At 58.7% G+C, this 21095-nt stretch overlaps 3 protein-coding genes and 1 long non-coding RNA gene across 7 annotated transcripts; 2 read left to right on the top strand and 2 right to left on the bottom strand.

The window, feature by feature from the left end:
• The first annotated feature begins 732 nt into the window (after window positions 1-732).
• On the top strand, window positions 733-9104 carry ARRB2 (arrestin beta 2). Its single transcript, XM_034989413.1, has 15 exons — window positions 733-872; window positions 3619-3649; window positions 4310-4370; window positions 4483-4527; window positions 4727-4923; window positions 5212-5271; window positions 5635-5702; window positions 5838-5973; window positions 6204-6288; window positions 6468-6540; window positions 6806-6943; window positions 7535-7618; window positions 7708-7787; window positions 7898-7952; window positions 8217-9104. Exons 1-15 carry the CDS (start codon window positions 850-852, stop codon window positions 8308-8310), a joined length of 1230 nt encoding a protein of 409 aa, XP_034845304.1. The 5' UTR covers window positions 733-849; the 3' UTR covers window positions 8311-9104.
• Window positions 1566-15097, bottom strand: LOC117999975. 2 transcript variants are annotated; one of them, XR_004676360.1, is made up of 4 exons: window positions 14877-15097; window positions 6927-7040; window positions 5448-5679; window positions 1566-1616 (listed from the first exon to the last, which is right to left on the bottom strand). It is a non-coding gene; the product is annotated as an uncharacterized LOC117999975 (long non-coding RNA). The 2 variants fall into 2 exon arrangements; XR_004676359.1 differs by lacking the exon at window positions 1566-1616 and adding an exon at window positions 1746-2539.
• Window positions 15098-15203: 106 nt separating this feature from the next.
• Window positions 15204-16785, top strand: MED11 (mediator complex subunit 11). 2 transcript variants are annotated; one of them, XR_004676358.1, is made up of 3 exons: window positions 15204-15394; window positions 15507-16083; window positions 16251-16341. XR_004676358.1 is itself a non-coding variant. In XM_034989412.1 (3 exons), exons 1-3 carry the CDS (start codon window positions 15310-15312, stop codon window positions 16386-16388), a joined length of 354 nt encoding a protein of 117 aa, XP_034845303.1. In that variant the 5' UTR covers window positions 15204-15309; the 3' UTR covers window positions 16389-16785. The 2 variants fall into 2 exon arrangements, 1 of the variants encoding a protein (XP_034845303.1); XM_034989412.1 differs by having other exon boundaries at window positions 15507-15637; window positions 16251-16785.
• A 262-nt stretch (window positions 16786-17047) lies between these two features.
• CXCL16 (C-X-C motif chemokine ligand 16) lies at window positions 17048-21053 on the bottom strand. 2 transcript variants are annotated; one of them, XM_034989410.1, is made up of 5 exons: window positions 20664-21053; window positions 20300-20438; window positions 19964-20046; window positions 17810-18226; window positions 17048-17349 (listed from the first exon to the last, which is right to left on the bottom strand). In XM_034989410.1, exons 1-5 carry the CDS (start codon window positions 20851-20853, stop codon window positions 17303-17305), a joined length of 876 nt encoding a protein of 291 aa, XP_034845301.1. In that variant the 5' UTR covers window positions 20854-21053; the 3' UTR covers window positions 17048-17302. The 2 variants fall into 2 exon arrangements, with proteins under 2 accessions (XP_034845301.1, XP_034845302.1); XM_034989411.1 differs by having other exon boundaries at window positions 20745-21052.
• Between the last annotated feature and the right edge of the window lie 42 nt (window positions 21054-21095).

The following is a 21095-nucleotide window of genomic DNA, read 5'->3' as shown; positions in this document are numbered from 1 at the left end:
TGCATGGATGCATGGATGGGTGCATGGATGCATGGATGCATGGATGGAGGCATGGATGCTTGGATGGATACATGGATGGATGCTGGCTGGGATGCGAGTAGATGGAAGGGATGGGTAGTCCGAGAAACCAGGCAGAGTAACCCCGTGGAAGATGAAAGACAGACACCAGAGGGAGCTGACACACCACAATAAAGAGGCGGGAGGGAGGGCCAAAGAAGGCTGCGAGTACTGGGGTGAGCGGCGCGCCCCGAAGCACAGCATCACGCAACTGGAGCCGCTCACCCACGTGTGCACCCCCTCATCCGTCTTCCCAGACTGTGCGGGAGCTCCTTCCTCCGCCCCCACCGCCTCCCCCGCCTCCCCCGCCACTGAGAAAGCAAACAAAGGGGAGGGGCCCCCCGCGGCGTCCGGGGCGCAGGGAGCCAATCACGGGGCTCTCACCTCCCGGCAGGCGGGCGCCTTCGTTCCGGGGGGCCCAATCGGCTCCTACGGGGGGGCGGGGGGGCGGAGAGAGGGGCGGGCAGAGCGGGGACAGCGGACCGCGCGCGCCGGAGGGACCCCTCGGGAGCGGCGGGGCGGGGCCGCGGGGGGTGGGCGCGGGGGCGGGGCCAATCACCGCGCGTGCCTGCGCCGAGAGGGCGGGCGGCGCCGCGGCGCGCGCGGTCCGGGCTGACGCATCTGGCCGCGGTTCCCCGGGATCGCAAGGGGGCCGGAGGGGCGGGGGAGACGAGAAGGAGCGGAGGGCGCGCGTGCGCAGTGGCGCGGGGAGGAGCAGGGACCTGGCCGCAGGCTGGGAGGCTGCGAGCGAGTCGCGAACCGGGCGGGCGGCGGGCGGCGGGCGCGCGCACCATGGGGGAGAAACCGGGCACCAGGTAAGGGGGGTGGGGCCGCGCGGCGGGACGTGGGCGGCGGCTCGGGGCGGGTGCCGGGGCGGCCCCGGGACAGGGACACCGGGGAGAGACCCCGGGGGCCGCACGCCTGGGTCCCTGGGGGGCAGCCATCTGGGGCCGCACGCCTAGGTCCTCGAGGATAATGAGGGGGACGCATGCCAGGGCCCTTGCGGAAAGCGAGGGCTGAAGGGGCTCAGGAAGCCGGCGTCTGGGTCCTCGCAGGGATGTGGGGGCCGGACAACTGGGTTCTCCGGTGCAGCCTGCGATGCAGGGGCGGAGGAAGGAGGCGCAGGTGGCCGGCCCCGAGGGGTCGGGTATGGGAAGGCTGGATGCCGGGAGGGGATTCTCCACCCACCCCCCGACTCGTGCCGAGCTGCGGGAGAGCCTCCTGTCCAGTACCCCACAGGCAGTCGGGCTGTCCCAAGGGCCAGGTGGCTCTGCTTCCAAACTTCTGCCTTCCCCCGGGTTGCTAGGAGCAACAGCCTCATCTTGGGGGAGCAGAGTGCGTGACGACCCTCCCCGCTTCTGGGCCTTACCCCTCTTCCCAGAGGTGAGGGAGGGCAGTATCTGCCCTGGGCACGCCATCCACTCCCCGGATGTTTTCTGTGCAATCGAGGCTCCTTCCTTCCACTGATACCCCGAGTTCTCTTTTTTGGTCTCTAGCAAAATCCACTTCCTGTTGTGGGCCAACACCCCCAAGGGGATAGTGGGTGCATGCCCGAGTCCCTGGGGAGCAGGAGCAAAAGAGGAAAAGATTGGGGCTGTATGCCTCTATCCAGACGGGATCAGGAATGGGGCCCTGGTCCCAAGACACCACTTGTACTCCAAACATTATCGTTTCAGCCCCACCGCTCCCCACCCATAGAGGAGGAGAACCCAGGCTTCCGAGCACCAAGTTGAGTCGTATCAGAGAGATGATCGGAGGGCGGACTGGTGTCCTGGATTAGGGCTTAAACACCCCCAGAGAAGGGGAAGTCGCTGACTCGAGGGAGGCCCCCAGTTTCCGTTCTGTGGTTCAGGGAGGAGGATGGATGGACCAGAGGGGGGCTGCTGACTTGGCACAATTCCTGCCACCCCCATCTAATTCTGGGCCACAGGAAATGGAGAGAACATCTGCTGTCGCTGGCCCCCTCACTGGGCACCTCTGGGCACCCCCACACTCTGCCTCCTTGGCCAGCCTTAGCGTACAAGCAAGCGTACCTTGCTCCCTAGCGTCGCCTCCCAAGGGCAGGTGGCCCTGCAGGTGCTCCAGGGCCATTACCCCAAAAGCACAGTCTGATGGCTTTCTCCCTAATAGGAGGAAACCCTGGGACAAAGAGGAAAACGAAGCGAAGGGGAGGGGGAGCTGGATGATGCCATAGCTGTCTGCCCCCAGGTTGGGTGCTTATTCTAGCTGCCACCATACCAGTGTCTACTCTCCTTTATTGGATGGGGATACCTGGGGGCCACCATACCCTTTGTCTTATGGCCTTTGGACAGTCTGACCTTCTAGGAAGAAGTGGCAAGTGAAGTTGTTAGAGCAAAACTGGGGGGCGGGGGGTGCTGGAGGAAGGATGGGTCGGTCGGCAGGACTTCAGTTTCTACTAGCCGAGGACCTTTCCCAGGGATCGCTGCTGAGGCAGAGTGGATTGGGATGAGGAAGGTCAGACCTGCAAGCGACCAGAGCACAGGAATCACTAGACACCTACTTATGCTCTCAGCAGTGGGGAGAGTCCAGGCTTAGACTGTCTCAGCTCAGGGGAGCGAGTCCCCTGCAATTCAACAAATTTCATGCCAATTGCAGAGACGGGAGAGTATAACGGTTTAGTGATGAAGAGCATGGGCTCAGAGCCAGAGTGCCTCTGTTCATCTGAGTCCCACCAGTTACACCCTCTGGGGCCTTAGGCTAAATCCTTCAGTCCCTGTGCCTCGGTTCCCTCACCTGTAGATTAGGAATACTGGGTCGCTAAGAGTATTAAGTGAGATAACACACACGGAGCCTTTGAAACAGGGCGGAGCGTGGAGCATTCTCCCGACCCATGTCAGCCGGCATGATCGTCTCTCTCGTAGGGCCGGCGCCATGCTGGGGGAGCCTAACTGAACACAGCTCACGGCCATCACACCACCAGTGAAAGAAACATAAGCTAGTGTGACAGGAACCCCCCCCAAAAAAGGAGTAACCGGGGTCCGGGCTGGGTCTGCTTTCTAACTGGGTTTCTTCAAAAACAAATAGGCTTTGAGGCTGCTGAGATCAGGGATGGGGACAGTTGGAGGTTCATGGAGTCGGGTCGCCCTTGAGTAGTGCCTATAAGTAGAATCCATTTTAGGGGCCAAAGCCAGGGCCATTGCCCTTCTGGGTACTCCAGCTGTCTTTGGAGCTAGAGACGGGAGACAATGGAGAGAGGGTTCGGTCTTAGAGGCTCCTACAACCTGCCCATTCGGACCCCCCTAGGGCAAGTGCTCTGGAAAGAGCCCGGGTGTTTCCTGTGGCAACCAGGGGCCATTGCCACGGGAGGAGGGGACCTAGTGAGGGGGGAAGGGGGGGGGGGGGGCACCACTGCTGCGTTGGGAATGGGAATATCAAGGACCTGTGGTTGCCCTCCTTCTGGGAGGAAGTGGGAGGGGTAGAGTTGGCAAAGCCCCAGAGCCTGCAGGCAGAGTCCTGGGTGAGCTCTGCTTTCTCGGGCTGGTGTGGGGGGTCCCTGCCGCGCGGTCTGAGGGAGTGGGGTTTCCCTTTCTGTTTTATTAGGGTCTTCAAGAAGTCGAGCCCTAACTGCAAGGTGAGTCTCCCATGCTGCTTCTCCTCCCAGCCCTCTCTGGGCCCCTGCAAGGCCCAGCCTGCCCCTAGCCGATCCCCAACCCCTAGCTCCCCACTTCCTGTGACAGCTAAGAGCCGACTTCCTTCCCTCCTGAAGCCCCTTGCTGCAAAGGCCGCTCAACCTGAGCCAGGCACTGGGCTGGGTGGGCACAGGTCCGGGTCCCTAGGCAAGATGAAGGGGTAGGAGCCAGAAGCCCTAGGCTATACCCCTCTTGGGAGCCAGCCCAGGGTTCCTGGGCTGTGAACAGTCAGCAGCCCCCAGGCTATGGCCTGTGTGTCCCAGAGCCCCTTGAGGGGAGCCAGTGAGACCACACCCTGTTCTCTAACTGGCTGGGGGTGGGGGGGCGCGAGTCCTCCCCAAGCCCTCTCCCCACCCCACCCCACCCCACCCCACCCCACAGACACTCATACACACACTTGCCTGACTTGTGGGCAGAGGTGCGAAAAGCTTCAAGGGTGGGTAATCTGGGGAACCCCACCACTCTCCGCTTCTGACCCTGCTGGGAGGAACCCCGGGGCTACCCCAGCCTGGGAAAAACCGGGGCGGGACAGTCACTCTGAAGGGCTCTGATGCCCCGCACCCTCGTGCCCCAACTTCCACGGGCCCCTTCCGTATCCTCAGCTCACCGTGTACTTGGGCAAGCGGGACTTTGTAGACCACCTGGACAAAGTGGACCCCGTAGGTAAGTGTGCCCAGAAAGTACTGCTGGGGCCCCCAAGATGGGGAGAGGTTCCCGGGCCCAGGGATGGAGGCGAGGCCCTGACAGGAAGTGAGCTCGTGTGTCCCTTTCCCAGATGGTGTGGTGCTCGTGGACCCTGACTACTTGAAGGACCGCAAAGGTACTGGCCTGAGTGGGGGGGGGCGCCCAGGGGCGGTCAGGGTGGCCCAGTGGGGCGGGCTGGCCCTGACACGGACCCCGGAGAGACAGAGGGCCAAGACAAAGAGGGAAGTCGGGTTCAGGCAGGTTGGATGCTGCTGGGGACTGGGGGGCTGGGGCTGGAGGGGCTCCTGACGGCCCCACCTTGCCCTCCCGCGCAGTGTTTGTGACCCTCACCTGCGCCTTCCGCTATGGCCGCGAGGACCTGGACGTGCTGGGCTTGTCCTTCCGCAAAGACCTGTTCATCGCCAACTACCAGGCCTTCCCCCCCGTACCCAACCCACCGCGGCCCCCCACCCGCCTGCAGGACCGGCTGTTGAGGAAGCTGGGCCGGCATGCCCACCCCTTCTTCTTCACAGTGAGGACGCCCCTCACCCTCTGCAGGGCAAGGGGTCTGGGACTGAGTTGGGGGAGGGGGCTGAGGCACCTGTTCCGGGCAGATCTGGAAGCAACAGTGAGGAGGAAGCCCTAGACCACCCCCCCCCCGCCACCTGCAGGGTCACCCTTGTCTCTGCCTCCTCCCTGGGGCCCCTTCCTTCTTCCTCTCTCACCTCCCGGGACTTCTCATCCAGCCTCTTAGTGGGAATTGGGAGAAAGATTTGGGGGCTCTCTGGAAGAACTGAAGCCTCTCCTTGCCTCCCCACAGATCCCCCAGAATCTGCCCTGCTCTGTCACTCTGCAGCCAGGCCCCGAGGACACGGGGAAGGTACAGCGGGAATGGGTCCGAGGGCTCAGGGGACAGAACGGGCTCCATTAGGAGCCTGGGACACACCGAGAGGGGGGCTATCAGGGAGAAGCCAGATGGGACATGCCCCCAGTGGAAATATGGTTTATCTGTTCACGGGTGACTCTGGGCATTCACGGGTGAGTATAGGGGCTCACCTTGCAGACAGGACCGACGCTCTGCCAGGTACTGGGTCTTTGGGAGGCAGAGGACGAAGCCCCAGGCCCTGCACTGCTCAGAGCAGACCGCGATGGGGCAAGAGTCCCTGACGAAGGCGAGGGGAGAGGAAAGGAAGGGCGTGGGGGCCGGGCCCTTGTGTAAGATGTGACCTTTTCTCCTCCCGAGGCCTGTGGAGTAGACTTTGAGATTCGAGCCTTCTGTGCCAAATCACTAGAAGAGAAAAGCCACAAAAGGTGAGGGAAGCAAGCTCCCCTGTGCTGTGACTGTCCCCCCCCCCAACTCCCTGGAGCCCCAGGCCCAGGGAAGGCGGTGGTGGGGGTCTGGGTGTCTGAGGACCGGCCCCTCCCACCCCTCCTCCCTACCCCCAGGAACTCTGTGCGTCTGGTGATCCGAAAGGTGCAATTTGCCCCAGAGAAACCCGGCCCCCAGCCTTCAGCAGAAACCACACGCCACTTCCTCATGTCCGACCGGTCCTTGCACCTTGAGGCTTCCCTGGACAAGGAGGTGGGGTGCAGGAGGGTGACGCAGGTGTCCCCGTGCAGGGGGACCCTGGGGGAGGGCTGAAGCCACCTGCCAGGACAGTGTTTTTAAAGAAGGCCGCCTCAGCTGGGCGTGGGCGTGGGCTTGGGTTTAGAGGGAGACCAAGCCTCCGGGTCTGCGCGGGGGGAGGGCGGACGCTAATAATGGAACCAGCGCAAACAGATCGCGTTAACTTGACCCCCTCCCCTCGAAAGCTCTACTACCACGGGGAGCCCCTCAGTGTCAACGTCCACGTCACCAACAACTCCACCAAGACCATCAAGAAGATCAAAGTCTCTGGTAGGAGGTGGGGGACAGAAGGGGTCTTGGGGGCGGGACTTGGTGCCCACGTGGCTCCTGGTGTGATCTCAGCCCAGGGACACCCCCCAGTGCAGGAGGCCACCCCAGAATGTGACACAGCCCCGGGGGGGGCAGCCTGCGCTCCCAGCACGGCTGCTTGACCCCACCCCACCCCACAGTGAGACAATATGCGGACATCTGCCTCTTCAGCACTGCCCAGTACAAGTGTCCCGTGGCTCAGATCGAACAAGAGTGAGTAACACGACAGCCCGGTGCCCACCTCGGGGCAGAGGAGCCGCCCTGGGTGAATGTGAGGCGGGGATCGAGCCGTCCCCACCTCCAAGGGCATCCCCTGCATGGGCAGCTGGCTCTGAGCTGCTCATTTTCTTGAGCGGCTTGTTACCTGGGGACCCAAACGGAGCCAGGCTAGCGGCAGGGGAGAAGCCGCTGGGGGCGGGAGCGACCTCCTCACCGGCCCGCCCCCCCAGAGGCTCGTTCTCCTGTCCCCACTCCCCAGTGATCAGGTGTCCCCCAGCTCCACGTTCTGCAAGGTGTATACCATCACCCCGCTGCTCAGCGACAACCGGGAGAAGCGAGGTCTTGCCCTGGATGGGAAGCTCAAGCACGAGGACACCAACCTGGCTTCCAGCACCATGTGAGCGCGGGCTGGATGGGGGCGTGGGGGGCCAGCTGCGTGTCAGGCTCTGTCCTAGGCGCCAGGGCGCCATCGGGGCCAGAACGGACCAGAGATTCTAGAGGGGGAGGACAGACAGATCAACGGTGAAAGGCACAGCATGCCGAGTGATGAGCGTGGAGAAGAAGCAAGGCAGAGGAGGGAGGGGTGCACCGGGGGCGGGCAGCGTGTGTGCACTTTAAAGAGGCCAGCGGGGGGAGGCATCCCCTGGGCCTGAGTTCTGAGGAGGGACCCAGAGTAAGTCGGTGACACGGCCACACGAGGAGCGCTCCAGGCGGAGGGACCTGCAGGCGCAGAGGTGGCCCAGGCCCGGTCTCTGCGAGGACGCGTGGGAGCAAGACGGTGCCGGGCTGTCGGGTCACAAGGACGACGGCCTCTACCGCGAGACAGGAGAAGCCACGGGCGGGGTCCGTGCAGAGCGGCGCCGCGGGGAGCTGGGCCGTGAGAACAGCACAGCCCACGCTGCTGGAGGCCACTGCCCCGGGATGTGGTCCCCAGAACCTCACGGGAGCCGCAGGGGCGGGCCGTGGTCTAGCTCCCGCCTCGTTGCAGCGTGAAGGAGGGCGCCAACAAGGAGGTGCTGGGCATCCTGGTGTCCTACAGGGTCAAAGTGAAGCTGGTGGTGTCTCGCGGCGGGTGAGCGTGCGGGGCAGCGTGGGGCGCGGGGGTCTCCTCCGGGTGCGGCGGTGTTGGCCCTTCATGCGCCCCCCCCCCCCCCCCCCCAGGGACGTCTCTGTGGAGCTGCCGTTTGTTCTTATGCACCCCAAGCCGCACGACCACATCACCCTCCCCAGGCCCCAGACAGGTGAGCGCAGCACCCACCCCAAGCCCCCCGCGAGACGGTCTGAGGCCGGGCCAGGGGAGACATGCTGGTGCGTGAGGCACCCACCCACCCACCCCCTCTCCTCGCCTCAGCTGCTCCTGACACAGATGCCCCTGTGGACACCAACCTCATTGAATTTGATACCAAGTAAGAGACTCCTCCCCCGCCTTCAACCATTGACCTCTGTGGGCAGAGACCCCTGCAGCCCCCGAATCTGCCCTCGCCCCCGGGCAGGGAGGGCTGAAGCACCGAATGCCGACGGCGTAGCCTTCCTCCCGAGGCTGCCCGTCACCTTCTCACTGACGCGCCCAGTCCCGATGCAGCTCTTGACACCCCTGTGTCTGGGAGGGGAGCGGGGGGCCGGGATGAGGGTCTGGAGCCCGCACCTCACCCCCCTCCTCCACCGTCAAGCTACGCCACGGACGATGACATCGTGTTCGAGGACTTCGCCCGGCTTCGGCTGAAGGGGATGAAGGACGAGGACTACGAGGACCAGTTCTGCTAGGAGGAGGGGGTGGGCGCTGCTGGGGGAGGGAGGGCCCCCGCCTCTCCACTCCGCAGCTCCCCGGCCCCCCTCCTCCCCTCCCTCCCTTGCCAGTCGCCCCCAGACACGCACTGGACCCATCTCTTGTAGAACGTGGGCATTACTCTTTGGACTCCAGCTGTGCCTCTCCCCAAACCCCCCAGAGGGTGGCAAGCTGTGTTCAAACCTAAATTTTGCAAGGGGGTTGCTGAAAAGACAGTAGGGAAACTGGGGAGAAGGAACCCCCGCATTCAACCTCACACCAACAGCTTCCCTTTCCTTCGAGAGGAGACTCTCTTCTGCAGGGGGGCGGGGGGGCAAGGCCATTTCTTTGTTTCTGAGCATAAAGAAGAAATTAAACCTTTTAATAGGCGGAAGTGTCTGTGTCTTCTGTGCGGGGCTGAAGGGGCAGACGGGTGCCCATCCGGGACCGTCCTCTGGGGGCTGAGCACCCGGCCAGCCAGCTCGCCGGGCCCAAAGGTGGTCAATCAATGTCCCAACCACTGGGCTGTCGTCCGCTCCAAGGTAAACACTGGAACTTGATGTGCTCGGTCCAAGCTCAAGGGTAGAGTTTGGGTAAAGCCACAGTCCGCTGACGCATTTACGGGGGAAACAGCCACTCACTTCCCCGTGGGCCGGCCGGCTCTTCCCTCTCGCCGCGGAAGCACATGACCGGGTGGTGACCTGCTGTGGCCGGGCGCTCGGCTCGGGCTGCCCGTTCCTGGGGCTTGGTGGGAGCCCGGCGGCGGCCCTCCTGGGACAGAAGCCACGCGACGTTCCGTGGGGCCACAGGGAGTCACGCCTATACGGGCAAGTCCCAGAAGCAAGGTCCCACCGCGGCTTCTCGGACGTTCACAGGCACTCCCGGACACTGGGCTACGGGGTGGGAGCGACCCTCCACGGACCCGGCTTGCCCCCCTCCCCGCACTCCCACTCCTGTCGCCCAGATTTCGTCTCCTGCGTCTCGTAAGGCTCATTCGTTCCCTCCGTGAGCAGCCCGCCCTGGAGTCCCTATCATGTGCCGGGCATCGTGGAGGGACATCGCAGTGACCAAAGCCACCGTTAAATCGTTCCCTAATGACCTCGTGACGGTATCCCTGCTCCAAAGGAGAAGTCCGGGGGCGAGGAGAACGCACGTCAGGGAGTGCTGACCTAGGCTGGGGTTTGGGGAAGATGTCCCGGAGGGAGGGACCTTGGAGCAGAGAACTGGCAGATGAGGAACGGGTTGGAACCTTCTGGGTGATGGCAGCACCACGTGTGAAGGCAGGAACAGGGCAGAGACAGCAAGGCAAAGTAGTTCCAGATGGGGCCGAGGGGGCCTTCGGTCTCTGGCGCCTGACATCTAATTAGACCGCTGTTTACCCACGGATTTAAGCGCTGCCAAAATGCCAGGGACCTTGCTCGCCCCTACCCCACACAACCTGGTCTTTGCCACACGGACGAACTGCCGGTATCCTTCTGATTCCCGTGAGCCTGCTCCTTGACGGCTGAGCTCTCGGCCCACGGAGCTCAGCAGGTTTTCAGGTGAATCAGAACCGCCCCCCCCCCAGCCGAGGGGGGGGCAAGATAAAGACACACCGTCCCAGGCTCTACCTTCCTGGATTCTGATCCAGCAGGTCCCAGGAAGAATCCACACATCTGGATCTTGAATTAGCACACAGTTTGAGAAACGATGTCTTTTTTTTTTTTTTTTTTTAGCTTTTCATAAAGTTTTTAATGTATTTAAGAAGGTAAAACATGCACATGGTGGAAAGAAAAAAAAAAAATCCAAACCGTATACGACAGTGAAAAGAAGGCTCCCTCCTGCCCCTGATCCCCAGCCTCCCATTTCTCATTCCCAGAGGCGACCACTAGCACCAATCCCGTTATTCTTCTTCCAAAGATACTGGTTGGACTCAGTCATATCTGTACGAGTATATTTCCCCCTTATTTTGAATACATACTAGCATGCTATGACCACTCTCCTATACCATGCTTTTCCCCTTAATGGTGCATTCTTTTCTGTGTCGACACATACTGAACTTCCTTATTCTTTCAATGAGCTGCATGACTTTGCATTCCCTGGATGGCATTTATTTTTACCAGTCTCCTGCCGAGAGACTTGTGAAGGGGGTCTGCTCTTTCGCTAATGCAAACACCAGTATAATCATTATCCCCGAAGACAGGTCTTTTTTGCACACAGGAACTAGATCTGTAGGACAAATTCTTTTTTTTTTTTTTTAAGGATTTTATTTATTTGAGAGAGAGAGAGTATGAGTGTGAGTAGGGGCAGGGTCAGAGGGAAAAGCAGACTCCCCGCTGAGCAGGGAGCCCGATGCGGGGCTCGATCCCAGGACCCTGGGATCATGACCTGAGCCGAAGGCAGACGCTTAACCGACTGAGCCACCCAGGAGCCCCTGTAAAACAAATTCTTAAAAGCAGACTTGCGGAGTCAAAGACCGTGAGCATCTTTAGGATCCCGCCAATCAAGCAGGTGAAATATGGTATCATCTGAGTTTTAATTTGCATTTGTTTGATTATGAGTGAGGATAAAACCTGATTTATTTGGGTACTTTTTTTTTTTTAATGTACTCTAAGGGCTCTTTATATACTAAAAAAATGAGCCCTTTGTCATATATTTTGCAAATATTTTTCCTGGTCTGTCATTGTCTTCTGAATTTGTTTCTAGGTTTGTATTTTTGGGGTTTTTTTGTTTTTTGTTTTGGTGTTTTCACAGAGGAAAAATTCACATAACGTAAAATGAACCATTTGAAACTGTTCAGTGGCATTTAATTCATCCACAGTATTGTGCAGCAACCCCCCCAGTTGCCAAGCATTTTGCTCCTGATATTTTTAATAATTCACTTTTTAAATTTTACGGTACACAATCATAATCACTTTTTTAATGGCTTCTTGGTTTGTTTCGTGTGTGTGTGTGGCCAAGCTCTTGGCCCATCTGTTCCCTGGCAGTTTGGCGCCTTTCTTTCCAGACTGAACTCACAGCCGACCTTGCCCACTGCAATCCCATCCTCTAGCTCAACTGCTCCTCCTTTCAAACACCTGCTCTCAGACCCCAGCCTGGGCTCCGTCCCACCACCACCCTGCCGGCCCCGCCTGCCTGGGTTAGCAAGCGCCACCACAGAAAAATCACACAACTGGACATATCTGTTCATTCAACAAGTAATTTTTAACACATCCTAGGTGTCAACACTAGGCGCTGGGTATACATTTGGGGCCGTTGCCCCTAAAGGGTCTCTAACCTCAGCTGGGCCCTCAATTCCTGATGAGCCTTTGTCCCTCGCCATCTTCCTGGCCACCTCCCTCACCACCTTGCAAACCTTCCTGTTTTTCACAGAGATGAGGCTGCGAGGGACGAATGATTTCAACTTCCCACCTCCTACCCACAAACACCAACATGGATCCCAATTCTCTCTACAACCAAGGTCAAGCCGCCTCCTCCCGTTCAAAGCTCGTCCCTCCACCTGTGCTCCCCTCCCACCTCCTCTGAGACCCCGATTCATCCCACCACCCGCCTCTCTTCGACCTCTGCCTCTCTCCACTGGTTCTTCCTCCATGGTGCATAAACCCACGCAAGTCTCTTCTACTCGAGGAAGGAAGGAGACCAAAGAGAAGACACTCCTCCACACCCAGGTCTCTTCCACATGAAGTAAATCTCTACTCGTTTCCTCTCTACCACTCGCTTTTAGTGCGTTGTTATTTTCAAAGTCATATATGCACACAGTGTAAGGGGTCGGACACAATCACAAGGCCTATACCCCACCCCTCTCCAACTCCCTTCTCCTCAGAGGCAGCTACCTTCACCTCCTTCAGATGTTCCTTCTGGTATTGACCTCCATATTCCCAAACAACCTGCTCACTTTGCTACTTTCTGATTTTCGTCTTAAGCATCTCTGGCGTCCTGCTATACGAGGGGAAGACTGAGCTCCCTTCTGCCCCTCTCCCCCACAGCAGAATACTTTCCCTCCTGCCCCCGGCATCCCATACTCCCAAGAGAATGGTATCAATGGAGGTTAGATCAATATTCAATATTTATACTTTCAAGCCTACGTGTAAGTTATCCAGAGTCGTCCTGATGACCTTTCTCTTCTAGCGCCAGGTGGTCTTCCCTGAATCACTATCATTTTAAGAACCTGTTTATTCTCTGAGTTCATCCCTAATTTTGCCCTATACTCTCCTCGGAAAGTCTATATATGCACTCAATACGTTCCAAACAAAGCAGATGTTCCTCTCTTCCATCTCCGTGAAGAAGAGAAGCCTTCTAAGATCTGCTCCATTCCGATCTCGATGTTCTTCATGCCTGTCACCCTGCATCTCCCTTCACCCCATGTTCTTGTTCACCTCTCTGCAGCACCAAAGCCTTACTCAGTCTCTGGATCCCGCAGCTTTCTCTTCTGGGTCTACATCTAATAACCTCCTGAGAAAGGGAACTCGGCAGAAAAATTTGCCACCTCTGGACATACCAAAATGTCTTTATTCCATCTTCGTTTTGGCTGTTGTGAGAGTCCACGTCTCCCCTAAAATCTCTTCCTCCGTGCTGTGAGGACAGAAGCTGGCCACCTAGGTAAGGACTGGATTTCCCAGAACCCCGGAGTTGGGTGAGACCATACGACTGTTTATTCAGTGGAATGTGAGTAGGAATTATCTGGGCTACTTCCTAGTCAGACCTCTGAGCCAGGGTCTGCCTCCCCCACGTTTCCTCCTCCCCCTCGCTGCCAGCTACGACAGGGCAGACGGCGCTGCCCCAGAGCAGTGTCCCTCAGAGGTTACTGTGCATTCAGATCACCTGTGGAACTTCAAACCCAGATACCGATTCGGAAGATGTGTGCGGGGCCTGCAATTTTGCAGGTCTAGCGAGCTCCTAGGTAATGTCAGTGCTGCTGGCCTCCAGACCACAGGTTGGAGTACAAGCCCCTACAGGATGGTAGAGTTGCACTGCTCGTCTTGATCTCTGGATGATCTGTGCAGCATGCTGAATTACCCGTGCTGGGCTGTTCCATGGGGGAAAAAAATTAAGTTCTATGTTGTTGAATTGTTGCATTTTTAGCCTTCATCCTAGCACAGCTGGAGTACAGAATTCCAGATTGGAACAACTCAGTAAATAAACTTTCATTTAATCCCTATTTTCTTTGTTTTTTAAGTTGTTGTGTTGTTGTTTTTTTAAGTTTATGTATTCATTTAAATAATCTCTACACCTAATGTGGGGCTCAAACTCACTACCCGGAGATCAAAAGCCACACACCCTTCCAACTGAGCCAGCCAGGCACCCCTAATCTCTGTTTTCAATACAACTGTGCCCTGGGTGGGCCTTTCACACCAAAGACCGTCTGTTTTCCATCTTCAACAAAGAAACCTCCAGGAATCTGATGGGTTGGGATTGAGTGGTTGCACAGATGTATGCATTAAAGGAGAAGATCTGGGGGGGGGGCAGGGGGGGTCTAACTACTTCAAATAATCCTCCTCATTTTAGGGGCGCCTGGGTGGCTCAGTTGGTTAAGCGACTGCCTTCCGCTCGGGTCATGGTCCCGGAGTCCTGGGATCAAGTCCCACATCGGGCTCCCGGCTCAGCGGGGAGCCTGCTTCTCCCTCTGACCCTCTCCCCTCTCATGCTGTTTCTCTCTCTCTCTCTCAAATAAATAAATAAAATCTTTAAAAAAAGAAATGAATCCTCCTCATTTTAGTATCACCTACACCCCAGTGTACATGATGCCACTAATTTAAGAGGAAATCAAGTTGCTTTTAAGCTTTCTCCACTGCTGGCTTCATTACCACTTCACTACTAAATCAGTCACCACTCACTCTTCTGTCTTCCAGCTTCTATCTAAAGTTTTGCTATTAATTCCCCCGTCTCTCTCTTTGACCCCTTAATAAAATCCCCTTGTTCTTTGATTAGGATTTTAAACAGGAGTGAAGTTGAATGCCAGGTCCCTCAAGCCGAACTGAAAGTCTCCATTCATTTGCTAACCGTGTGCCAAGTGGCTTCATTCCCCTTCTTCCAGGGGCCGTCCAGATTGACCTCTCCAAAGAAGGTAAACCTGGCCATAACACACTTCCTGAAGACCCTTCAAGGGCTTTCAGAACGAGGTCCACATTACTCCGCTCGCAAGCCTTTTCCTGATCTGGCTCCCACTCCAGCCTCGCCGCCGCCACGCTGCCCTCGCTCCGCTCAGACTTGAATCCCCGGTGGTACCTGGGCGGCGCCAGCGCCCCCTCCCCGGCCCCACGCCCTTGCCCTTGCCTGCGCCGCTCGCCTTTTCCGCTGCAGCCTCCCGTCCACCTGGCTGACCCGCAAGACTCGGCTCCAGCAGCGCTGCCCCCCAGAACCCTCTCTCTGGGCTCCTGCAGGTGCACCTGCGCACGCCCCGGAGGAAAGGTCGACCTCGCTGTCACCCGAGAGCCCAGCCCATTCGTGCCGCATCCCCAGACCCGGCCGCGTAACCGGCGGCCCGAAAGGGAAGGGGGGAGGCCGCAAGGAGCCAGCTCCGGGGAACACGCTGCTAAGCCTGGGTGTCAGCGGGGCTCCCGCCCGGGAGGAACAATGTAACACTCACCGATCCGCCCGACCCCGGGCCCCGACGGACGGCGGAGCGGGGCGGGCGGCGGAGCACCCCAGGGCTCCCATCACCCTCACCCAGCACCAGCAGCCGCGCGGGCACTTCTCGTAGAAGACACCAAGTCGAGGCCCGGGCGCGTCGCGAAGGCGCGAGGGGCTGAACGACCTCCAGCGCTTCACCACCGCCTCTTCCCACCGGTGGTCGCGACGGGGCGGCGGCGGCGCAGACCGGGGCAGGCGCTCGACACCCTGGGAGTTGTAGTTCCCCAGGCCAGGCAGCGCCGAGCATCCTGGGAACTGTAGTCGCAGCCCCGCGCGCGCCCTGCGCAGGCGCAAGCCGACCGCCGCTTCCGGGCTCAAGCGACGCGCTTCGCGGAGGGAGAAGAACCCCGTGGATTTGGGGGGGGGGAGGGGCGCGCCCCAGAGCCGCGATGGCCACCTACAGCTTGGCGAACGAGAGGCTGCGCGCCCTGGAGGATATCGAACGGGAAATCGGCGCCATTCTCCAGAACGCAGGTTCGGACCCAACGGCCCGCACCTGCGCTCGCGGCGGTGGGGGGGCGCCAGGTGTCCGCGGGGGCAGCCCCGGCCCTCTCCGGCCAGCCCGGCCCTCTCTTCGCCCCCGCAGGTACTGTGATCCTGGAACTGTCCAAGGAAAAAACCAACGAGCGGCTCCTGGACCGGCAGGCGGCGGCCTTCACGGCGTCGGTGCAGCACGTGGAGGCGGAGCTGTCGGCTCAGATCCGCTACCTCACCCAGGTGCGTGCGGCGGCAGGTGCTGCGCCCCGCCCCGCGCCCCGCCTTGCCTGGGCCTGCGGCAGCCCTCGGGGCGGGGCTTTGGCCCTGGGGGCCGGCGGGGACACCTTTGCAGAACCCCGCCGTCCAGGGTCGGCCTAACGCCCCGGAGGGAGGATACTGAAGGCGGCCTTGCGGGCTTCGCTGGCGCGCATCCCGGGAGCCGCAGGCGGGGAAGTCCTGGGAAGGGACTGGTGACCAGTGCCAAAGCCGCAAGACCGTGCGCTCAGAAACTTGACCTGACCCCGGGGCCTGGAGCGGCAACGCCCCGAGAAAAGGGACAGGGTTGAGAGGGTTCTCGGGTCTCTTACAACAGCACCCTTCATTAAGTTTTTACAACGTGCCAGACTCTGCTTTATCTAATCCTGCAACAGCTCTAGGAGGTAGTCAGGCGAACCCACGTTTTACAGGTGAGTTAACAAGTTCAGGGATTTACCTTGGGCCACCCAGCCACCTCCCATGTGCCCGAACGGCTTCACATTCGGGGAAGAAACGAGACAAGAGACCTGACGCTCTCTGGGTTGGGGAGCTGGGTAAGGGAAGGGGTGGGTCACTGATCCATGCCAATGTCCTGCAGGTGGCCACGGGGCAGCCCCATGAGGGCTCCAGCTACTCTTCGAGGAAGGACTGTCAGATGGCCCTCAAGCGGGTGGACTACGCTCGCCTCAAGCTCAGCGATGTGGCCCGAATCTGTGAGCAGTTGCTGGAAAACTAGGCTGACCAAGCAGAGCGACAACTTGGAGGAAGGCCACCACACAGCACCCGGGACAAAACCCGGAGACCTGTAGCGTGGGAAGTCAGGGCTGCCACATACCGGCCCTGCTGGGCAGAGCATCTGAGGACAAAGGGGCAGAAGGTGGGGACGGAGACACTTGGAGATCAAGCCGGCCCGCGACGATGCCCTGGCCCTTCCAGCACGTACACACCACGAAAGTGCTGACAAGCTCAGACAGAGAGATTCAGACTCCCAGCACACTTTCTCAAACACCCCGTGTCCCTACCCCGGGCTTCTGCAGACTGGACCAATGAAGACACATTCTTCTTCCCATTGAAAGAGATAAAAGAAGAACTAGGGGTTTTAATAATAAAAACAACAGCCATGAAAACAAGGAGCTCAGACTCTCACTGGAACATATGTGGGTGATACGGGGATTGAGGAAATAAAACCAAACTGCATGGTGCCTACTGAGGAGGGAGGAAGAGGGGGAGGGCCCAGGCCTGCAGTGGGGAGTCGGGGGAGGAACAGCCGGTGTGTGAAAACAGACTGGGTGGGACAAGGGGGCGGTGGGACCCTGGGCGGAGGGGCTGAAGCCAGGAACCATGGTAAGGGGGCAAGGGCATGAAGCCAATGTCTGCAGAAAGAAGAGTCAATAATTATAAAAATAATCTTTAGTAATTAAACACATAATTTGTCTAGGGTATTACAGTAAAAGGTAGATTTCACATTATAGCATAGGAAAAAAACCCAGGAAGGGTCTACAAGAGGGCAGTGGCCAGATGTTTGTATATTAAACATCAAATAGCTATGGAATGCCAATTAGGTGCTAGAGATTATTTGAATATGTTAATTACAGGCATATGGGGCTGAATAAATCTCAGCGTCTACCCTTATGGGTTTCCACTCTCAGCTCAGGCTTTGGAGTCTGATGCTACGGGTATGTAAGGAAGCTGCAAATCTGGAAAAGATAAGGAAATTAAGATATCAGCTCTGAGATTAAGGAAAGTTGGGGGAACGGCTTGAGCTGGGGAATTAGACCCCAAAACATCACCCATACAACCTAGTACAGAGTAGGTGCTCCGTAAAGATCTGTGAATTAAATGAATGGCCCCCACCTCCCTCCACAGGTTCATCTCCCCCCCTAGCCTGCTCCAGCTGCCATCTTACGTTGCTCCAAGCCCTGCCTGGCTCTGAAGGTCAAGCACGGGTCCCTGGGCCTGTGACGGCTTCCTTTCCTCCCTCCCTATTCTGTAAATGTCCCTAGCTGACACTTCTCATGGCCTATGGTCCATGGTGCAGACAGCCTGCATAACTGTCTGCCTGGGGCAGGTTTCCAGCCACCCAGGAGCTACTGGGGGCAGGATCCCTGCCAAGGAAGCTCCGAGTCCCCGAGAGAGGGGCCCGGAGGCCCCGCTTACCTGGAGACTGCGGCAGCGAATGGGCCATCCTCTTGCACAGCACGTACAGGAGGACGATGGTGAGAATGAAGATGATGGCCAGGAGGGACAGCACGGGCACCATGGCTGAGGTCCCCGCTGAAGGCCCCACTTTTTCTTCCAGCTGTTTATGCCTTTCCCCAGCCTCAGGCCCAGCCGCCAGACTGCGGCCCTCAGTGGATGTAGCGATTTCATTGGCACGGGTGAGATTTTTGTCCAAGGACCGTGCCCCGGCTGGAAGCGTGGGCTGCACAGTAGACTGCGAGGCGGGTGGCGGGTACGTCTGAGCAGGGGAGCCCGTGTCTGAAGGTGCCCTTTGTGTGGGCTCAGGAACCTGGGTGCTGGGAGGAGGTAAATGCTCCTGGGGGGCCGCACTGCCAGAGTTAGCGTATCCACATTCTGGAGAGGCGAGAAGTAAGGAATCATGGCTATGAGATGAGGGTACCAAGTGAAGAAGCAGTCCAAGAAGAGGGCAGACCGCAACAGGGAAGCACTGGGACAAGCACTGGGAAGGGCATGCCTCCTGAACGGGGAGGTGGAGAGACCTGGGTTGGAAGCCTGGCTCTGCTATGGGGCGGGGGTCGCCGCACGACCTTGTCCCTTGTATCTTGGCCTCCCTGGGACGCCTTTCTTCCAGCTCTGGAGCAGGGAGGATTTTCCTACCAAGGGCCACAGTAGCTAGGAGGATTAAGGGAAAGCCTGCGTGTAGGTCTCTAGCCCACAGGGCAGTCTGTGCGCCCCGGAAGCTACACCAGACAATTTCTGCTGCGACAGGTTAGAACCTTTTGTGTATTTATTTTAGGAGAAAAATGCAGCCGGCGCATCAGCTTTGTGACTTCACAGACGTTATTGCTTTAGGACAAGCTGCTAGTTAAGTTTTTTAAAAGTGGCATGTGTACACACAACAATTTATTCGTCTTATTGTATGTAAATTTTACCTCAAGAGAGGAAAAGCACAATAAAGTATTGAGCTCAATAATGCACATGCTGGGGCGCCTGGGTGGCTCAGTTGGTTAAGCGACTGCCTTTGGCTCAGGTCATGATCCTGGAGTCCCTGGATCGAGTCCTGCGTTGGGCTCCCTGCTCTGCAGGGAGTCTGCTTCTCCCTCCGACCCTCCCCCCTCTCATGTGCTCTCTCTCATTCTCTCTCTCTCAAATAAATAAATAAAATCTTTTAAAAAAATAAAATAAAATAAAATAATGCACATGCTGAAATGCTTGGGGATGAAGTGTGGTCATGCCTGCAGCTAACTTGGAAATGCATTGCAAAAATAAGGTGGGGGCGCCTGGGTGGCTCAGTCCAGGAAGCATCTGCCTTCAGCTCAGGTCCTGATCTCAGGGTCCTGGGATGGAGCCCCCTTTCGGGCTCCCTGCTCAGCTGGGAGTCTGCTCCTCCCTCTGCCCCTCTTCCCCCACCCCCCGACCCCCGCTCCTGCACTCTTTTCTCTCTCAAAATCTTTTTTTTTTTAAGATTTTATTTATTTATTTATGAGAGACAGAAACAGAGGGAGAAGCAGGCTCCCAAGGAGCGGGAAGCCCGATGCGGGACTCGATCCCAGGACCCTGGGATCATGACCCGAGCCGAAGGCAGACGCTTAACCACCTGAGCCACCCAGGCGCCCTCTCTCAAAATCTTTTAAAAACAATAAGGTGCATTGATGACGCATAGGATAGACAGATGGGCGTGGACTAAAGCAAATATAGTTAAGGTGCTGTAAAACTTGATATTGTAAAATATAAGTTACATTTGCTGTATTTTGTATCTACCACATAAAAGATGTGAAATACAAATATATAAAAGCCAAATACCGTAGAATCTAGGTGGTGGGCCTATAGATGTTCCCTGAACAATTCTTTCAACTTTTGTGTAAGTCTTTAAATTTCCATAGTAAAATACTGGAAAACAAAAGTAGTGCCTTGCTTTCAAGAAAAAAATAAGAGCACAGGAGGAACTGGCAAAAATCAGGACAGCGATGGTTAGCGACATTGGGTGAATTGGGGTCTAAGGAACTTGGGCTGGCACCAGGTACAATAGGAACGCGAGGTGTCACGGGGAGGGGACAGAGGCAAAGAAGATTGTAAGGGGCAGACCGCTGCCCTGGAGACAGACCCCAGGGAGGAGGGGGAAAGTCGTACCTTTGCGATCAAAGCAGCTCATCAACTGTTGAACCCACGAATCTTTGCTGCCCCCACACACACTCCGGGCCTGTAGCTGGAACCTAGGAAGGAAGAAAGTGGTCTCAGCTCTTTCCTCGTTCCAAAGATGTGAAGTCACTGCCGAGAGCCAGTGAGCCCTGTCTGCCCAGACTGGGAAATTCCCAGGTATGTGGGAAAGGGAAAGCAAGGTATGGAGAATTTCGGGGCGAACGGAATCCTGGGAGGGGGCTAGGTCCCCCCAGGAGTTCCAGGTGGAGCAGCGAGGGTCCTGGAGGCCCCCAGAGGCGTGGCGCTCCCAGGGCTCGGGGAGACTACCTGACGTAGGAATTACAGCGATCGTAGGCTCTCAGGTGTTTTCGGAGATGTGCCATGAACTCCGCCATCGGAGGGCGGCCGGAAGGAATCGCTTTGTGGCAGTAACAACTCCCGATGGCGCTGCCCTCGTTGCCGTCGCCTGGGGTGTGGGGCGCGGGGGCAGACACAGGTGGTCAGCGCAGGTTCCCCGCCCAAAGGGCGCCCCCCCCGCTGGTACTGCGCCTCTTCCTTCGATCCGATCTGACCCCGGGCGCAACCCACACCTCACCCCCCCAAACACGGCCCGAACACGGCCCGGACCCGGGGGGGGTCCCCCAGCCTGTGCCCCGCCCCGGCTGCACGGGGACCCCGGCTCGCCACTTACTCAACGCGACCCCGCGGCCCTCGGCGCCCCCGTCCCTCCGCGGACTCGGGGACCCGGGGGCCAGCGCGGCCCCGGACGAACCTGGCGGAGGCAGCTGAGCCAGCACGAAGAGGAGCGCGAGGAGCCGGGCGCGCCAGGGCCGCCTCATCCCGGGGGCCAGGCGGGGCCGGGGCGCCGCGTCCAGCGCCATCGTCCCGGGCCCGCGGGAACGCCGGGCAGCCGCGGCCGTCGGCGGCGAGGCCCAGTCCCGGCCGGGGTGTGGGGGCAGCGCGAGCGGGCGGCGCCCTCCTCCCGCGCTCGCAGCGTCCGAACCGACAGCGCGGTCGGTCCTGCGGGCCCGCGCGCGTCCGCCGCCCGCCGCCGCGGGGAAAGGCCCGGAGGCGGGGCTCCGCGCCCCCGCGCCCCCCGTCGGCCCCGGGCCCCCGCGCCCCC

This window comes from Mirounga leonina, unplaced genomic scaffold (assembly GCF_011800145.1).
Source record: "Mirounga leonina isolate KUSES-001 unplaced genomic scaffold, KU_Mleo_1.0 Mir_488, whole genome shotgun sequence".
NCBI lineage: Eukaryota > Metazoa > Chordata > Mammalia > Carnivora > Phocidae > Mirounga > Mirounga leonina.
Note: the sequence above shows the minus strand (reverse complement) of the source record. Positions and strands in the feature narration are given on the sequence as shown.

Bases quoted from the DNA above. Each gene is read 5' to 3' on its own strand.
- ARRB2 (XM_034989413.1), top strand. From the start codon at position 850: ATGGGGGAGAAACCGGGCACCAG. The intron at 873-3,618 runs GTAAGGGGGGTG...CTGTTTTATTAG, and splicing joins GGGGAGAAACCGGGCACCAG to GGTCTTCAAGAAGTCGAGCC. The intron at 7,953-8,216 runs GTAAGAGACTCC...TCCACCGTCAAG, and splicing joins CTCATTGAATTTGATACCAA to CTACGCCACGGACGATGACA.
- MED11 (XM_034989412.1), top strand. From the start codon at position 15,310: ATGGCCACCTACAGCTTGGCGAACGAGAGGCTGCGCGCCCTGGAGGAT. The intron at 15,395-15,506 runs GTTCGGACCCAA...TCGCCCCCGCAG, and splicing joins CGCCATTCTCCAGAACGCAG to GTACTGTGATCCTGGAACTG. The intron at 15,638-16,250 runs GTGCGTGCGGCG...AATGTCCTGCAG, and splicing joins AGATCCGCTACCTCACCCAG to GTGGCCACGGGGCAGCCCCA.
- CXCL16 (XM_034989410.1), bottom strand. From the start codon at position 20,853: ATGGCGCTGGACGCGGCGCCCCGGCCCCGCCTGGCCCCCGGGATGAGG. The intron at 20,047-20,299 runs GTAGTCTCCCCG...CTTCCTTCCTAG, and splicing joins CGCTGTAATTCCTACGTCAG to GTTCCAGCTACAGGCCCGGA. The intron at 17,350-17,809 runs GTAAGCGGGGCC...TATCTTTTCCAG, and splicing joins TTCGCTGCCGCAGTCTCCAG to ATTTGCAGCTTCCTTACATA.